Source organism: Mobula birostris, chromosome 16, assembly GCF_030028105.1.
Source record: "Mobula birostris isolate sMobBir1 chromosome 16, sMobBir1.hap1, whole genome shotgun sequence".
Classification (NCBI taxonomy): domain Eukaryota; kingdom Metazoa; phylum Chordata; class Chondrichthyes; order Myliobatiformes; family Myliobatidae; genus Mobula; species Mobula birostris.
Window position 1 is genome coordinate 22,153,692 of NC_092385.1, and position 19,774 is coordinate 22,173,465.

At 39.3% G+C, this 19,774-nt stretch overlaps 1 protein-coding gene across 4 annotated transcripts in view; it reads left to right on the plus strand.

The window, feature by feature from the left end:
- Window positions 1-19,774, plus strand: part of cacna2d3a (calcium channel, voltage-dependent, alpha 2/delta subunit 3a) — a 797,416-nt gene that overhangs the window by 128,915 nt on the left and 648,727 nt on the right. For all 4 annotated transcript variants that reach the window (XM_072280402.1, XM_072280404.1, XM_072280403.1 and 1 more), the window contains one exon: window positions 7,591-7,707. In XM_072280402.1, the coding sequence (XP_072136503.1) occupies window positions 7,591-7,707 (117 nt within the window). The remainder of the gene's footprint in view (window positions 1-7,590; window positions 7,708-19,774) is intronic.

Consider the following 19,774-nt stretch of genomic DNA (forward strand, 5'->3'; position numbering starts at 1 on the left):
TGGAGAGGACGTTCCCTATAGTGGGGGAGTCTAGGACCAGACGGCACAGCCCTCAGAATAGAGGGACGTCCATTTAGAACAGAGGTAAGGAGGAATTCCTTTAGCTAGAGGGCATGAATCTGTGGAATGGTCAAGACAAATGCAAAAAATGAAGAAGTACACTCAAAATGTTGCATGCATTGATATTATGTACTATATGAATGGAAATTAACAGATTACCGGACTGATTAACAAGGTAGTGAAGTCAGCAAGAGTATAAAGTCCTCATTCCAAAACAGCGCATACTTTGGTCATGCTGTGCCTGCTGCACTACATTCAGTTCTGGTCACTGAGGTACAAGATAAAGCACTTATTCTGGAAGGAATGTACAAAAGGGATGCCAAGTCGATAATCTTCTGTCAGCAGACTATTTTTCTAGTCCTGTGTGATTTATGTGTAGTTAATCTCTTCAGTCTACCATGGACATGAATAATATTGTATTTATATCTAATAAATCTATAGAGAATTAGGTCACAGAGCATGGAAATAGGATCTATTTGTACGTCTACTTGGGGTAGATTGCTCTAGCCATCACTTACAGATGGTATTCCACCTACTTTACCGTGGCTGATATTTTCCTGGTGTCAGTCATACAGCTAATGGTGTCACAGATCCTCTACTGCCGATGTGACTTGAAGTCTTGTACATGATTGTGTACATGTACATGATCTTGTACATGAACTTTATTGTTCAATTGAATTCAATAATATGCACACAGTATCTACTAACCTCAGTTTACAATGCCCAGTCGTAAGGAACTTGTATTGGTGGTGGTCCCATCACATTTGTGCAAATCAAGTCTTCAGTGAGCAATGGCCCCTTCATCAGCTGACACCTCACAGCTGCTTGGTGTCACTCAGGGCATGGGGCTTACCTAGGCAGACCGTAATTATGGAAGTTATGGAAACTGTGATGACTAAAGAAGAGGAAGTACCGGCGCTTTTAAGGAATATAAAAGTGGATAAGTCTCCAGGTCCTGACAGGATATTCCCTAGGACCTTGAGGGAAGTTAGTGTGGAAGTAGCAGGGGCTCTGACAGAAATATTTCAAATGTCATTAGAAATGGGGATGGTGCCAGAGGATTGGCATATTGCTCATGTTGTTCCATTGTTTAAAAAGGGTTCTAAGAGTAAACCTATCAATTATCGGCCTGTGAGTTTGATGTCAGTGGTGGGTAAATTGATGGAAAGTATTCTTAGAGATGGTATATATAATTATCTGGATAGACAGGATCTGATTAGAAACAGTCAACATGGATTTGTGTGTGGAAGGTCATGTTTGACAAATCTTATTGAATTTTTTGAAGAGGTTACTAGGAAAGTTGACAAGGGTAAAGCAGTGGATGTTGTCTATATGGACTTCAGTAAGGCCTTTGACAAGGTTCCACACGGAAGGTTAGTTAGGAAGGTTCAATCGTTAGGTATTAATATTGAGGTAGTAAAATGGATTCAGCAGTGGCTGGATGGGAGACGCCAGAGAGTAGTGGTGGATAACTGTTTGTCAGATTGGGGGCCGGTGACTAGTGGTGTGCCTCAGGGATCTGTACTGGGTCCAATGTTGTTTGTCATGTATATTAATGATCTGGATGATGGGGTGGTAAATTAGATTAGTAGATATGCAGATGATACTAAGATAGGTGGAGTTGTGGATAATGAAGTAGGTTTTCAAAGCTTGCAAGAGATTTAGGTCAGTTAGAAGAGTGGGCTGAAAGATGGCAGATGGAGTTTAATGCTGATAAATGTGAGGTGCTACATTTTGGTAGGACTAATCAAAACAGGTCATACCTGGTAAATGGTAGGGCATTGAAGAATGCAGTAGAACAGAGGGATCTAGGAATAATGGTGCATAGTTCCCTGAAGGTGGAATCTCATGTGGATAGGGTGGTGAAGAAAGCTTTTGGTATGCTGACCTTTATAAATCAGAGCATTGAGTATAGGAGTTGGGATGTAATGTTGAAATTGTATAGGGCATTGGTAAGGACAAATTTGGAGTATTGTGTACAGTTCAGGTCACCAAATTATAGGAAAGATGTCAACAAAATAGAGAGTACAGAGGAGATTTACTAGAATGTTAAATGGGTTTCATCACCTAAGTTACAGAGAAAGGTTGAACAAGTTGGGTCTTCATTCTTTGGAGCGTAGAAGGTTGAGGGGGGACTTGATAGAGGTATTTAAAATTATGAGGGGGATAGATAGAGTTGACATGGATAGGCTTTTTCCATTGAGAGTGGGGGAGATTCAAACAAGAGGACATGAGTTGAGAGTTAAAGGGAAAAAATTTAGGGATAACATGAGGGGGAACTTCTTACTCAGAGAATGGCAGCTGTGTGGAATGAGCTTCCAGCAGAAGTGGTTGAGGCAGGTACGATATTGTCGTTTAAAGTTAAATTGGACAGCTATATGGACAGGAAAGGAATGGAGGGTTACGGGCTGAGTGCAGGTCGGTGGGACTAGATGAGAGTAAGAGTTTGGCACGGATTAGAAGGGCCGAGATGGCCTGTTTCCATGCTGTAATTGTTATATGATTATATGGTAATGCAGGGCTGTTCACACACACAGGAGATTTGTTCCTCTCACCCTATTTCCATCCGCCCACCCCTTGCCTGTAGACCATCCTTTTAGGTAATTGGTTTGCGATTGCCGGGCGATCTCCAGTTTACTTCTCAGTAGTCATTGTGGAAGGCATAAGACAGTCCTTTGTGGAGCTGCTGATGGAAGCAGAATTAGTCCTGTTTTAGTGCAATATACCTATTCAAAATGTACTGGAAATGGGTGAAATCTAATTTCTAAGCATTGATATTGGGACCTTAAGTTAAATGTCAAGTGTGAAGTATAAGAAAATGGTTTTGAAAGTATTATACAATAGAAGAAAACTGATAAAAGCCTTTCTGGGTGGAGTAATGGAAGCAGAAGTGTCGGAGTTATTTGAAACAATTATATGCTTTGATTTGTAGGTTTGTGTGGATGAATAAGTATGAGGATTATATAACTTCTCTAAGCTGTACTTTGTGAAGTCTGGGCTGAGGACTGCCAAGTGGAACTGAGCATGCTAAAACAGCAGCTGAACAATTGAGATTTATATTGGAGTTCAAAGTCTAGTGTGGAGAGAGAAAAGAAATATTGGCAAGATTTCTAGTTGTTAGAGTAAATAGCTGCTAAAAAGAAATTAGGTGTCTAATTATTTGTTTTATGCTACTGTTTATGGTACCATAATAATGCATGAAGAAGGCTTACCTCTTTGGAACAAAGGAGGATGAGAGCTAACTTGATAGAGGTGTACAAGATAGAGGCGACTTGATATAGGCATAGATAGAGTGGACAGCCAGCGCCTTTTTCCCATCGTGCTGATGAGAGGGTTTAATTTTAAGGAGATTGGGCGGAAATATAGGGGTGATGTCAGAGGTTGGGTTTTGTATGAGGATAGAACACACTGCTAGCGGTGGTGGTAGAGGCAGATACATCAGGGCCATTTAAGAGATTCCTATATAGGGAGATCGATGAAAAAAATAGAGGACTAGGGATGAGGGAAGGGGTAGATTAATCTTGAAGTGAGATAGAGGGTCAGTACCGCAGTGTGGACCAAAGAGGCTGTACTGTACTGTACTGTTCTATGTTCTATGAAGAGATGTACAGAAAGGACAGGGCAAGGGATTACAATTAAAGGAACAAACAGCATTTCTTTGAGCTGTCATTTCTAAAACAGTGTGAAGAACTAAGGTGACCTATCAAAGGTGGGGGATATTGAAGCAAATTAACAGACTTTAAGCAATTGATATCAAAAAAATTAAAATATTTTCTGTGTTTATGCCGTCCCGTGGCAGAGTCTGCACATCAGCAGGTGGGATATGTGGCAGTGCCAGGACTTGCCACACATCAGGGTAAAGTGGGGTAAACTGGTTAGGACAGGACTGAAGGCAATTCAGTTATGCTAGGTCATGATTGGGAGATTGGGGTTAGACATGCGTACGTAAAACCTGGTTGGTGGAATTCCCGGAACAGGAGTGGAAAAGCTTAGTCTCTGAATGGAGGAAGATAGTGGTATGAAGTTGAAGCACAACTAGAAACATGAAGGGATCCTGGAGCATTTGTGTGATGGAGTGGGAGACCCTCATAAACGAAAAATAGAAAGTCAAAAATTAAACGGTACCAAAGCTATTTTCTTAGGAGAAAATTGAAAAGAATAAATAGTTTTTTTTGGTGGCAAGCTTATAATCAGTATTTTTAACATCAGAAAGAATTACTATAATTTATAGGCAATAATTGTTTAATATAATAATAGCAACTATCAAACTTTAGAGACATTACCAATATTAAAATGATTCTTTACAGAGTATCATTATAAATAGAATGAATTCATTTTTAGTTCAAATAAATCTATCATGTGTTAAATTATGCTGCAATTTAATGCTTTGGACAATTAAAAGAATCATTAAACAAATGATGCTTACTGCTCAGGCTGTGTGCAGTGTTACTACTAATCTCTTTTAATAGTATATAAGGATTGGGTGAATATGTATTGTAATATCCTTGACAATTTTTGGAGCAGGACACCAAAGCCTGTTATAACTTTCTGCAATGATTCATGTGGTGCAGGTTCTGCATACTTTGGGAAACAATTTCCCTGACTCTTGATTAAGGAATTTGAGGGGATGGAGGAGAGAATGAGACTTTCATACAATTCTGAGGTTTCTGGGAAACGGCGTTTGCCCAATGCTGCAGTAATGCTGGCTGAGAGGAACCATTTAAATGAGGCTCGACATAGTCTTCCACCCCTGCAACTGTTCTTTTCTAAAGTAGGCCTTGCTAATGGATAAACCTGAGCTTGGGATGCTTTTATCTACTTAACTGACACAGAAGTTTAGAAAATGGTGATTTTGTTTCTGAATAGAAAGGACCAGAGCATTCAGTGTGACCTGTCTGCCACAGGAGTAGAGGAGGCAGGAAGCACGCTGTAAAGTTACTTGAAATAATCCCGGTATGAATTGCTCATTTATAATTACAACTGGTATGTTTGTTGATGGAATAACAGAAAATAACTTGTTGTTCATTGAAAATAGCCTACAACACTTCCAAAGTCTAGCAAATGTGTATTTTTGAACCATACTGCCTCAGATAGACACTATCTGCCACCTTCACCGTGCTGTTTATTTATTATTATGTTTTTGTTTTACTTATTATTATTTTTCTCTGCTAGTTTATGTATTGCATTGAACTGCTGCTGCTAAGTTAACAAATCTCATGTCACATGCCGGTGATAATAAACCTGATTCTGATTCTGGGTGCATTGATTGTCTGAATGAGGAGAAGTTACCAACAGCATATTCACAAACCACTCAAAATGGATTCCTCAAATTGCTCTTCTGGTTTTGAAAGCCACCAGCCAGGAATTTGCAAGTGCCACTGAATGATTTCAATGTGATTACCCAAACAATATTGTGTTTCCAATTTCTTTGACGAACAGTGTAGTTTTCTCATTAGGATAAGCACATACAGATCTGATAAAAATTGGATTTTTAATACAAAAAAAACACATACAAAACCTTAAGTAATTACTGAGGAAATAAACAAATATTTTGCATCCATCTTCAAAGTAGAAGATTCAATAAACAATGAAATTTATGATGAAACAAGAGTCTGAAGGGGGTGAAGAACCTGAAGTAAACGATATCATCAAAGAGAAAGTGTTGGAGCTAAAAGCTGACAAACCTACCCAGATGGACTATAATCCTGGTTTCTAAAGGAGGTGGCACTGATAGTGATCTTCCTAAATTCTTAGAATTTGAAATGCATCTTGTGAATTGAAAGTTATTAATCCAATTAAAATATTTAAGAAAGGAGGGTGAGAGAACAATGGAAGGTATAGAAGAAAGAATCAGTCTTGCAATTTTTAGGGAAATGTGAAACATTTATTATGGTCAAAGTAATTAATGAGCACAATGTCGAACACATTTTGGGGCAATTTTCTTATTGCACCCAAAGTGGAAAACTTATGCACAATGTTACCAATTGCATTGTCTAACTGACTTCCAGCTATTTTTGTGTTACTACTTGCAAGATTGTTTTTTCATTTACAATGTCCCTTCATTCTTGTTATTTTTTTTATTGCGTATGGTTCATTTCTCACTGCTGCATCTATTAGCACATGCTGTGGAGTTCCACAGGGGTCTGTGTTGGGATACGTCAGTGATCAGGATTAAGGAACTGATGGCAGTGTGGCCATGTTTGCAGACAATATTAAGACAGGTTGCGGAACAGGTGGTGTTGTGGAGGCAGGGAGACTGCAGGAGGACTTGGACAGGTTGGAAGAGTGGGCAAGGTGGTGGCAGATGGAATACAGCATTGGGAAGTTGTAGACTATATTCTAAATGGGCAGAGAATTCAGAAATCAGAATTACAAGTGGGCTTGGAAGTCCTGTTTCAGGATTCCTTTAGGGTTAATTTGTAGGTCGGTTTGATAGTAAAGAAGGCAAATGCAATGTTAGCATTGACTTTGGGAGGACTAGAACATAAAAGCAAGGATGTACCACTGAGGCTTTATAAGGTGCTTGTCAGACTGCATTTGGGATATTATGAGCAATTCTAGACTCAGAATCTAAGGAATGAGGTACTGTCACCAGAGGGAGTTCAGAGTAGGTTCACAAGTATGATTCCAGGAATTAAAAGGTTAACCTGTGAGGGAGATCTCACTGAAACCTACTGGATACTGAAAGGACTGGATAGAGTGGTAATGAGGAGTCTAAGATCTCAGGGCACAGCCTCAGAATAAGTGGACAACCCTTTAAAACTGAGATGAGGAAGACTTTTGTTTCAGCTAGAGGGTGGTGTATCTGTGGAATTCATTGCCACAGAGGGCTGCGGAGGCCAAATCATTGGGTGTATTTAAAGCAGAGATTGATAGGTTCTTGATTGATAAGGGAGTTAAGGGAGGAATGTGGGAAAAAATATCAGTCATGACTCAATGGGTCATGACTGACTGACCCATGACCCAATGACTCAGTGGGCTGATTGGCATAATTTTGCTCCTATATCTTATTATCTTATGATATTTTCCAACCTGAAATTATATGTTCCTGGGAATCTCTCATATCTTGTTTAATTTTTGAAAATGTCTGAAAAAAATCAGCTATATCAGCTGTTAATTTGCTTAAAAATTGGGCCAATTTGATATTGTTTTTCTCCCCCCTCCCCCAGATATTTCCTCAAGAAGTTAATTTTGCGTTAGAAATGACTTGGAATTTGAGATCAGTATGATCTAAAATATAACGGGATGTTGCACAATTTAGCACACATAATTCACTCCATTCGGCTAAAGAAACATGTTAATGGATATACTTGATGAGATTTGATGGCACAGTCCATATTTATCACATTTTTATGCTACAGAATTCACATCAAGGAAAGAAGCAGAGTTCATTGCCAATGAAATATTTTTGAAGGGTGGTCTTTATCGATTTCAGGTTTAGTTTTAAAATTTAGATGATGATATGGCGCTACTACCAGCTAATTAGAATGACATTATGTGTATTAATTGTCTTCCTTTTTTGTCCCACAGAAATATAAAGAGCATGAAAAGACTGTCACTGTTAAGGAAATTGATGGACTCCAGCTTGTCAAGAAACTGGCAAAGGATATGGAACAAATGTTTCATAATAAAGCTGAAGCCGTAAGAGTAAGTACACCTATAAAACGGCTGGGACAATTCTTTTTGACAATGTGCATTGCAGTCGAAAACTGCCTGCCTTTCAGTTAGCATCACATAAACTGCTAAACCTTCAAATGTAATAAAAAAAAAATGACAAAACTATTTCCTAGGCACAAATGCATGCAAAGATGCTTTGCTATAGCATATTCTCTGGATGTGATTAATGAAAATTGAATCTGCATCTTACTGATAAGGAAGTAATCCGTCCGTACAAGCGTTACTCATAAGCTGCACGGAAACACAAGAAGTACTAATTCTGTAAGACAGTTATTGCACACACTGATCTAAACCATTATTCTTATTGCATTTAAGTTACTACAGCTGGCAATAAAGCAGTAAAGCCACACATCCTCCACTGAGGTAAATGAGTGAAAATCGAAGTGCAAAAATCCTGCAACTGTTTAATCTTCACTTTGCCCTACTGTAACTCTTTGTTGCTCATGCTTGCAGTTGGATTTGATTACTGAGTAATTAAAATTAGAGATGGGCAATCTTTGGTGAAAACTCCTTGTAAGAGATAAAAGAACTACTCTCAATTCCACGACACCTTCCACAGCTAACGGCTGTGGCAAAATGCTTTTCTTCTCAGCCTGAAACGTCGACTGTATCTCTTCCTAGAGATGCTGCCTGGCCTGCTGTGTTCACCAGCAACTTTGATGTGTGTTCCTTTCAAGTAAAGTCATTTTGAGCCATTGATAGGAAATATGAAGAACAATAATTTATATTTTCAGCTTATAGCCTTACCTCTGTTCCAGAGTTCACATTTGTGCAAAACCTACATTGATACACACTTCAGCTTTTATTTGTATGAATAACTTAATTTGTTATTTTATTTGCATGGGTAACTGTAACTGAAATATGCTTTTAGATTTTGTGTTTTATATTCTGTGTTTTCGCTCATTATTTTGTTTGCACAACTCTTTCTGCGTGTGCGGGAGGAGGGCTTGATGTTTTTCTCTGAACAGATTGGTTCCATGATCCTTTGTTTCGTGGCTGTCTGTGGGGAAATCTAATTTCAGGGCTGTACGCTGCATACATACGTTGATAATAATAAATCCACTTTGTAACTGTTATTTGTAACCTTTCTTTTAAAATAAAGTGAATTAAAATGTATTGGGTTATGAATCCATCCAATTGTCCAGAATCTCTGTCTGTCAAAGTCTCAGGCATGCCAGAGCAATGGATTTAACAAGAATTAGAACAAAAGCATATGACAACTTCACTATCAACGGCCCATCCATTCATAGTGTTCTGTCTTAACTCTAATTTGAAAAATGTATTTTTGAGACACTTATTTGAAAAGAGTAGTCCAAGTGGTTTCCTGTTGATGTCATCATTCCTTCTCTCTTATGAGCACTTTATTCCAAATAATTTTTTATTCTTAGGCAGTAGAGACAAACATCTTTCCTGTGTTGGTAACTTATGTTTTTTGTATCAGCCCTGCAAGGTACAGTACTACTAGCAGAGCATATAAGATTAATCAGCATCTTTGTTATATCTTGGAGATTAGAGACTTGCCTGTAGATATAAGAATAGAACACATTACTGATAAGTCATTACATATTGATTTCAATTATACATTTGTGTTAATATTTAGGGCCATGGTAGTGTTGCCAGCTCAAGGTTGCTGATGCATCATTCATAGCCTGGCGACGTGTAGTTAGAGGAAAGAGCTAAGCTGTATTTAATGTGGGTACTCAGAATAATGCCGAACCTGAACATCTTGTTCCTCAGCGCTGTAAAATAATTTGGCATCTTGAAATGCAAATTGAACTGAAAACTTTTAAACAAATTAAGCAAATAACCGCACTTTGTTGAGATAAAATTGCATCGCCTGTAGTAATCAACAGTAAGCATTGTGAATAATTCCAGGTGTTCACCATAAAGTCAGAAATTTAAAAAATATGAGATGCATATCAAATCAGTGTTTTATTGTTAGTTCGTTTGCAAAAGGATAATTATAATTTAGTACGGTATTCAAACCTCATCTAGACTATGTCTCAACTAAGCTTTAAATTTTTCAGAGGATTTTCACACTGCTCTCTTAATTCACATCAGCCCTGTAGTTGAAGGGATAAATGTAATACAGTTTAAAGAGGACAAAAGCAGTGGTTAACATTGCCAAGATATTGCCTTAATGCACTATCTCAGCTTGAAATAAGTTCTAGCATTTCAACGTTCACATTTTAAACAATTTTTAAAAACTTTTTTTTTATCAAGGTCAGTATATTTGATGAAGGCCCGTTGAACTGAAACACTGACTCTATTCTCCCTTTACAAATGTTGTGAACAGAATTATCTGCAGCTTAATCTGCAGCTTAAAAGACTAAGGAGCTAGTGGTAGACCTGAGGAGGGCTAAGGTACCAGTGACCCCTGTTTCCATCCAGGGGGTCAGTGTGGACATGGTGAAGGATTACAAATACCTGGGGATACGAATTGACAATAAACTGGACTGGTCAAAGAACACTGAGGCTGTCTACAAGAAGGGTCAGAGCCGTCTCTATTTCCTGAGGAGACTGAGGTCCTTTAACATCTGCCGGACGATGCTGAGGATGTTCTACGAGTCTGTGGTGGCCAGTGCTATCATGTTTGCTGTTGTGTGCTGGGGCAGCAGGCTGAGAGTAGCAGACACCAACAGAATCAACAAAATCATTCGTAAGGCCAGTGATGTTGTGGGGATGGAACTGGACTCTCTGATAGTGGTGTCTGAAAAGAGGACGCTGTCGAAGTTGCCTGCCATCTTGGACAATGTCTCCCATCCACTACATAATGTACTGGTTGGGCACAGGAGTACATTCAGCCAGAGACTCATTCCACCGAGATGCAGCACAGAGCGTCATATGTGGCCATCAAACTTTACAACTCCTCCCTTGGAGGGTCAGTCACCCTGAGCCAATAGGCTGGTCCTGGACTTATTTCTTGGCATAATTTACATATTACTATTTAATTATTTATGGTTTTATCACTATTTAATTATTTAAGGTGCAACTGTAACAAAAACCAATTTCCCTCGGGATCAATGAAGTATGACTATGAATATGACTATGTTGCCTGACCTCCTGAGTCATTGAGTTGTACAACAGAGAAAGTGCCCAAGTTGTCCATGTTGACAAATATTTCTAGTTACACTAATCCTATTTTCTTGCTTTTAGCCCCTATGACTCTATTTCTTTCCTATCCATGTACCTGTGAAATGCTTTTTAAATGCTGCGATTGTGACTGCCTCCGCTATGTGCAGAAAAAAACTGCACTTCGGATATCTTTTCAATCTCTCCTCTCACCTTAAACCCAGATCCTTTAATATCAGACAACCCTACCTTTGGAAAATGACTATTTATTCTGTCTATACTCTTACCAATTTTATAAACCTTTATAATACCATTCCTTGGTGTTCCAGTGAAAACAATCACAACCTATCCAATTTCTACTTGTAACTGAATCCTTCCATTTCAGAGAACATCCGACCAATCTCTTCTATACTTGTTGATTACTTCTAGTCAGTCCCTGCCTTGCCAAGTGCCATCATCCCCATTCCTAAGAAAGTTTGTTCAAGTAGTTTCCCTACTAGTAATGAAAGACTCACCAACCAGTAGTTTCCTGGTTTATCCTTTCCACTTTTGGGAACAATGTTAGCTACCTTTCACATTCCTGGTGCCTCATTTGTGGCTAAAGGTGATGCAAAAATCCATGAAAATGAAGGATGTTATGCTCAAGTTGAGTTAGTGGCTTGGAAAGGAATGAGGGAGACTGTGTTCCCCCTGCTTCTACTTATTCCTCTCCTATTAGATGGTGGAGATAGTATTCTTAACAGATTTTGTCAAACAATCTTTGGCAGAGACAAAGGACTGCTGCCATACTGTGCAGGTGGTTGTTCACTGTATGTCATTTGATGGAGAAATGGCTAAACCATTCAGGACATTTCACTCAAGAGTAACAGTACAGAACCGAAGGCAGCAATATGCAATCTAAAATTTGATAACATCATTATTAATGAGAAAAATCATAATGAAAATTGCTGATCTTAAATGGCCTTCTGATGAATTACTAATGAGGGAAAGGGGAAAGCAAATCAATCAAATTAGTGTTTCCATATGGCTTAATTGATCACTTAAACGTCTCAGTGTATCTCGCACATCTGGAGTTCAACCAGATATATTTTCCCAATGTCCTGGGAAAGTTACAAAGATGAAAACACAGCACACCCAGATTATTACCTATATTTTGAAGTAGAAATTTAAATACTTGTACTCATAGCAATACAGAATTCAATTTTCACTTCAAGGCTGCCATAGATTACAAGCAATGGCTTCACTTGAGTTGGGATAAAGAACAAGGTATCTAAGGCAAATGGAGCAGTAGGTTCTTACAACTTTATGGATTTATATGAGACCCCACAATCTTTGTCTGAGACCAGTTTTGAAATATATTTCTCTTCCACTATCAAAAGCTTAACATCTAATCTGAATCCAGAAAAATTGCAGCGAATGTGCTATTTCATTTTTTTTAAATCTTAGACTCCAAACCTACTTGGGTTGCTTCTGAATTTGAGGAAATGAAAACTTCAAAGAAAGGGTATTTGTGCCCTCTGCCTTGTTTCCTCTGTGATAGTGATTCTCTTCAGACAGGGCAGCGACAGAATAATTCCACATCAGACTGAGATCTGACATTCTGAATTAACTTGTGTCCATTCTTCTGTAATTTGAAGTTTACACATCACATCTTCAATTGTTTAAATGAGAAGTTGCAAGTCGGACCAGTGAAAGACAGACAAAGGAAAATAAGTAAAGAGAGACAGGGACATTAAAAAATCAGTGGTAGAAATAAAGCAATGAAGATTGATTTATATATTTATTAAGATACAGCGTGGAATGGGCCCTTCCGGCCCTTTGAGCCACACTGCCCAACAACCCCGATTTAACTCTCGCCTTTTTTAAGTAAAGGCACTTTTTTGAGGTAAAATTGCATCACCCATATTCATCTTTTATAAGAATTGTAATTAATTACATCTGTTCACCATAAAGTCAGAAAACTTGAGTGGTATTTGGAATATATAAGATGCAATTTACTGTCAGTTTGCTGAAAGGTAAGTATAACTTAGAATGATAGTGAAATCTCATCTAGACCACATCTCAATAAAGCTTAAAAATTTCAGGTAATTTTTTCACAGGTGTCTCTTAAATTTACATTAGTTCCATAGATTGCCCTTGATTGCCCCATAGGGCAGCCTGTAACAAAACTGTCAAGTTATCTACTTTGTGGTTTCTGGTTTGTGAGCCGAAGGGCCTGTAAACTGCTTTAGATTTCTATAGTTTAAGCAGATAGATGTGGAAGTCCCAATGTTGCTGTCAATTTAATGGAGAACGCTTGTGGTTTTTTTTATCATTATTATTGCAGAATCTGGTTCATCTTACTTTTATACCATTTTATTTTCTTCTGAGAAAGAAAATTAGGTGACTACTCTTAATGGGACCACTTCCATTCCCTATTGACCGTCTGTTTGGTACTGATAATTAGCAGTTACCAATCACAACACATTGGTTGCACAACGCCTGCTGAAAAACTCACAGTATTAAGCAGGTGGAAACCGTGAACATTTTGCACACTGCAGAGTTATCATTTTAAATATCGCCATTCCATATCAGTGATTCCCAAGCAGGGGTGTGTGACTCCCTCAGTTGAGGGGAGATGGGACAGGGTAGCAAAAATTGAAAGGAGTTTGACCCTTTAATAATAAAGGCAATTGGGAAGTTCCTATAAAGGTTAATAAAAATACAGCTGCACTCAGAATGCTGGCTGCCATGACTGCAGGACTGCTATCAGTCTTAAGAATCCCTGGGGAATACTCAGCTCCTTAGAAGGAGCATCCCATGGCATCATCAGGCACCTGGGAAGCAGGTGGAGGGTAAGAGATCGGTGTGTATTTTACTGAATGTGAAAATGCAGATCTTTCAAGAAAAAATAGAGAAGCACTAATCCATACTTTCTCATTTTATCGCTTTGAATGTGAATAATCATTCTTTTCTTCCTTGTGATTTTTCTCATTATGACCCTTACCCTTTACTTAAACTCTATTCAGCTATTGCTCTCTGAAATGCCTCTGATATTTTAAATTTTGTGGCATATTATCATCTTCTCTGCCATTTCTGGGGTTTTTTTGGGCTTTCGTCATGTGTCGTGGGCATCCATTTTGCTTGCCTTGCGCATTTCTTTTTCTCTCATCAACTGGTCTATACTGAAATACTTTCAGCAGGCAAACTGCATGAGTCTCGAGTGTTAAGATTTGGTTGAACAAGCACAAATTGACTTCTGAGATTCTCAGCGCCAACCCATATCACTAAATCCTATCTGCATACTAAAATACCAGTGGTACCCAATGTATACATTTCATTTGGATACCGATTGTAAAAATAAATTGCATAGTAGCAGAAATTAAGGATAAAACTGGAAGAGGTGCCAGATTTGTGCCAGAAACAATTGTTCTTTTGTGCATAGGGAGAAGATTATATCTTGGTATCTAATTCAATTTAAGTACATTACTCTCTACCCCTCTCTCTCTCTTTCTCTCTCTCCCTCTCTCTCTCTCTCTCTCTCACAGATTTATATAGCTTCTACTGGATACAATTTGAATTTTGTTTCATTTAGTTCATGCAGGTTATAGAAAATTATACCGCAGCATCATGCCAAAGTGAATTAAAATAAGCTGGCTACAAAGAAGGCAAAAATTGTTGGGCAATGTAGTTTAGTGGCAATAATAAATTGAATATACTGTAAATACCTAGACAAAGGTGTTTGGTTGTGTCTACAATATTTCCAAACAATGTGTATTTTTTTACATGCATCTGCAGAATATCTTGTGTTTATGCATTTTTATTGAATTGAAATACAGTATTTTCTGATAGCAGTGAAAGGACTCAGAGAAATTCAATTAATGTAAATTAATACAGATAGAATTTAACATGGATAAGCACACATTTGTTATAACCTGAACAGAAAACATGAAAGGTGTATAGAACTTGGTGGATCCAAATGTCAAGAAGTTAAACAATTTAGTTGTGATTGAATGAGTTAAAATAGTTAAATGATATACAGTTGCATTTCCTCAACATTCATAGCCTATATTTCATAGTTATTCATTTTAAAAAAGCAAACCTAATTATGTGGTAACTAAATCAGAAGAATAAAGTGTAAAAATTTTGGGCACCGTTCTACTTGTTCAGAAGTATATTGAAAAGACATTATATTTGCTGTCCATTAATAAGATCAAGAATAGATAATACAATGCATGAGCCCTAAGAATTCTGGCTATTACATCTTTGCATATATATAAATTGATGTAAAGATGTTTTCTACAGAGAGCCATTTATTCAGAGAAGCTTCTGCCTACTTGTCTTATGACATGAATGCTCATTATTGCTTTTGAATGAAGAGTAATTGCTACTGTACAGTAATTCAATTCCAGCATGTAACACTTCAGTTCACTGATGTGCTACGGTTGTATTGGTTGAAAAATTTTGTCATGAAACCTCAGTGTGAGATAATTACATCCTATTATCTTTTACAGTGCATGGCTATTTACATTATTGTAATGTTTTCTCCATTAATGTAATGTTTTCTTGGTATTATGAAAGGATTTTACTGGTTAACTTTTTGATCCACAGTTATAGTTTATAGAAACTTAATATTCAAGGAAAAGAAGAGCATTGAAAAATTTGAGGTTCTTTGCAGTATACTATAACAGTATTGTCTGGCTAGATCTTCTCAGTTAGTGATAGACATGCACCATCCTGCTGAACGTGATTTGTATGAAAACTTACTACTCAGAGTTAAAGAGGAACCCAGTTCTGAAATAGGCCCTTTGGCCATCAGAAGCCATGCTGACCAAAGAGTATCTATTTACATTCATTAAACACTGATTCCAATGTATTCTCCCCAAATTCTCACCAGATTTTACCTCCTAAACTGCATACTAGGGGCGATTTAGAACATCAATTAACCTACCAACCGCATAGAAGTAGCCCAGTCAAATGAAGAAATTGGAGATCTAGATGAAACCCTCAGGGAGATTGTGTAAACTCCACGCAGAGGGCGTCAGAGATCAGAACTGAATCTGATCTAATGTGATATTGTTCCACCCAAGAATTTTCTTATTGATTTTGATCAAATGCCATCGTTTAAAGAACTTCTGCTCAAGTGATTTAATTCAAACCGTTGCTTTAAACATAAATTGCTAAATCTTGTTGGCTCAACTTTCAACATAGTGCATCAGGAATACAATGAGTGCCTTGTTCCCACACAAAATCTATTCAATGTTCCATCCTCATAATTTTCGACCACCAGATGAAAGACACAAGGGTAAGGGTTTCATTGGGGGTGAAGGAGAAGGTAATTGGAGATGCTACATGAAGCAATGAATGTTTGCATTATTTGCAACTTCTCAATCAGAAAGGATTTATTGATCCATTGATTAAGAGCAAGTGGAATGTGAGAAGGTGCTTTAGGTATGATGATAATAACATTTCTGTGAATGCTAGACTGATAAAGGAAATTCAATTGGAATTCATCGATTTGGGGGTGCCCAGGAAGTAAGCCAGTGATCATTTTCTGCCTGTGCTATGACTGTGTAATGAGGCCGTTTGTATATCAGGCAAAGGCAAATCTAATGAAGGAAATGAAACTCATGCAAATGAACAGTTTGTCAAGTTTTTTTCTGAGAATCAAAACCATTTTGCTTTAATATAATAATACAGGCTTGGCTTTAGAAGCTGAATAGTTAAATTATACGTTTCTAGTTTCTTAGGGAAATTGAGCCAAAACTTTTTAAGGTTGTATGTTGTTACATGTTGCTTTAAAGAAAACATGTTCTCAACCTTTCTCAACCTTTTTGCCCTGGAGAAATCCTTGGAATAATTTTCAGATTTCAGGGTACCCCTGCGTAATAATTACTACGCAGGGGTATTGAAAACTGCAGCAAAATGTTCCTTGCTTTCCTATGAATGGCAGGATACTCTTTTTTCACAGAAATCCAGAACATCCAGGAGCAGGTCAGTAAATCTGATCTTGAGTGCATGATCTGACTGCATCTCACAATGTTTTTCCTCTTCTCTCAAAGTCAAGCTCTCAGGCTGAACAGAAGTTCCAGAGAATGGGTCGCTCTCCCAGTCATACATGTGTTCAAAGGAAGGAATAATATTGTTCATTTTGTTCTGCAGTTCTTCCAGGTGGTTTTCAATAAGTCTTGAGACTTTCTGATATCCTTCCTCACTCTCAAGCCCAAGCAGCAGTGGAAACATTTCAAGATTTTCTTTTGCAAAATGATTTTTTCCAAAGATTGAGTTTCTTTTTAAATCCAAGAATTTTGTCACTTGGAGTCAAAACATTTTCTCCAGGGCCTTGCAGAGATTTGTTCGACTGGTTTCTATGATGAAAAATGTCTGTTAATAAGGCTAGTTTCTGCAGCCATTGTTCGCCTTCAAAGCACTCAGCAAAACCTGGCCTACTATTTTCTTGAAAGTACTCCTGCAATTCATCTTCCAACTCAAATAACTTGTTGAGAACTCTTCCTCTGCTAAGCCGGTGGATTTCTGTATTTGGCAGGAGATTGGTGTGTTCTTTGTCCAGGTTTTCACACAGTTTTTTAAACATTCTGAGGTGAACTGGCCTTTGTTTAATAAAGTTAACCATTTTTGTAGCACCATCTAGAACTTCTTTCATTTCATCTCCAAGAGCTTTTGACATCAGCACCTCTCTGTGAAGAAAGCAGTGTGTTGTGACATATCAGGATTTTTTACAAGAGAAACAAAACCCTTCATGGAGCAAACTATTGATGGAGCTCCGTCAGTACAGATGCCAATGCAGTTCCTCCAAAAAAGACCTTTTGTTTTCAGATGTGATGACAAAGCATTAAATATATATTGGCGCAAACAACAGGAATTCTGCAGATGCTGGAAATTCAAGCACACACATCAAAGTTGCTGGTGAACGCAGCAGGCCAGGCAGCATCTGTAGGAAGAGGTGCAGTCGACGTTTCAGGCCGAGACCCTTCGTCAGGACTAACTGAAGGAAGAGTGAGTAAGGGATTTGAAAGTCGGAGGGGGAGGGGGAGATCCAAAATGGTAGGAGAAGACAGGAGGGGGAGGGATGGAGCCAAGAGCTGGACAGGTGATTGGCAAAAGGGATATGAGAGGATCATGGGACAGGAGGTCCGGGAAGAAAGACAAGGTGGGGGGGGGGTACCCAGCGGATGGGCAAGGGGTATAGTCAGAGGGACAGAGGGAGAAAAAGGAGAGTGAGAGAAAGAATGTGTGTATAAAAATAAGTACCAGATGGGGTACGAGGGGGAGGTGGGGCATTAGCGGAAGTTAGAGAGGTCAATGTTCATGCCATCATGTTGGAGGCTACCCAGACGGAATATAAGGTGTTGTTCCTCCAACCTGAGTGTGGCTTCATCTCTACAGTAGAGGAGGCCGTGGATAGACATGTCAGAATGGGAATGGGATGTGGAATTAAAATGTGTGGCCACTGGGAGATCCTGCTTTCTCTGGCGGACAGAGCGTAGATGTTCAGCAAAGCGGTCTCCCAGTCTGCGTCGGGTCTCGCCAATATATAAAAGGCCACATCGGGAGCACCGGACACAGTATATCACCCCAGCCGACTCACAGGTGAAGTGTCGCTTCACCTGGAAGGACTGTTTGGGGCCCTGAATGGTGGTAAGGGAGGAAGTGTAAGGGCATGTGTAGCACTTGTTCCGCTTACACGGATAAGTGCCAGGAGGGAGATCAGTGGGGAGGGATGGGGGGGACGAATGGACAAGGGAGTTGTGTAGGGAGCGATCCCTGCGGAATGCAGGGAGGGGGAAGGGAAAGATGTGCTTAGTGGGGATCCCGTTGGAGGTGGCGGAAGTTACGGAGAATAATATGTTGGACCCGGAGGCTGGTGGGGTGGTAGGTGAGGACCAGGGGAACCCTATTCCTAGTGGGGTGGTGGGAGGATGGAGTGAAAGCAGATGTAGTGAAATGGGGGAGACGCGTTTAAGAGCAGAGTTGATAGTGGAGGAAGGGAAGCCCCTTTCTTTAAAAAAAAAGGAAGACATCTCCCTCATCCTAGAATGAAAAGCCTCATCCTGAGAGCAGATGTGGCGGAGACGGAGGAACTATATATTGGCCTTTGCTTGTTTTGGGCAACTGAAAAAGTTGACTTTAATTTCACTATCATTTTTTTTTTTTGGCATCCGTTGGTCTTGCAAGTCCATGAAAGTCTTCACTCTCCAGGGTGCAGGCCTGGGGCAAGGTTGTATGGAAGACCAGCAGTTGCCCATGCTGCAAGTCTTCCCTCTCCATGACACCAATGTTGTCCAAGGGAAGGGCATTAGGACCCATACAGCTTGGCACCAGTGTCATCGCAGAGCAATTTGTGATTAAGTGCCTTGCTCAGGGACACAATACGTCACCTCGGCTGGGGCTCGAACTCACAACCTTCAGGTCGCTAGTCCAATGCCTTAGCCACTTGGCCACGTGCCCACACACACTATCATTTACAAATCTTACAAATGCTACAACATGACATTTATTGGTGAACTCTGTTGACTCATTAACCTGGATAGAGAAGCTGTTGTTTTTCGGTTTATCACAGAAAACCTCTTCAGCATCCTGTGACACGTCATCAATACCTTGGCTTGTCGTACTATTTGAGAATGTTGACTTCTTGCCTAAACAAAAACCATACTAGCGCCCATTCTCGAGCTACTATATGCAGACGACTGTGCTCGCTCATGCACCCTGAAGATGCACTACAGGCTGCAGTCACAACCAAGGCTGCAAGGGCTTTTGGTTTAACGGTCAGTCTAAAGGAAACAATGATCCTCCATCAGAAGCCCCCTCATGGCATTTACAACCCACCTCAGGTCACCATTGACAACCACCCTCTCACTACGGTTGAGTAGTTCACCTGCCTGGGCAGCGTCTTCTCCAATGACACTATGGGAGTAAGGGACGTTGCCAGTCGACTTGCCAGAGCCAGCAGTGCTTTCGGGTGCCT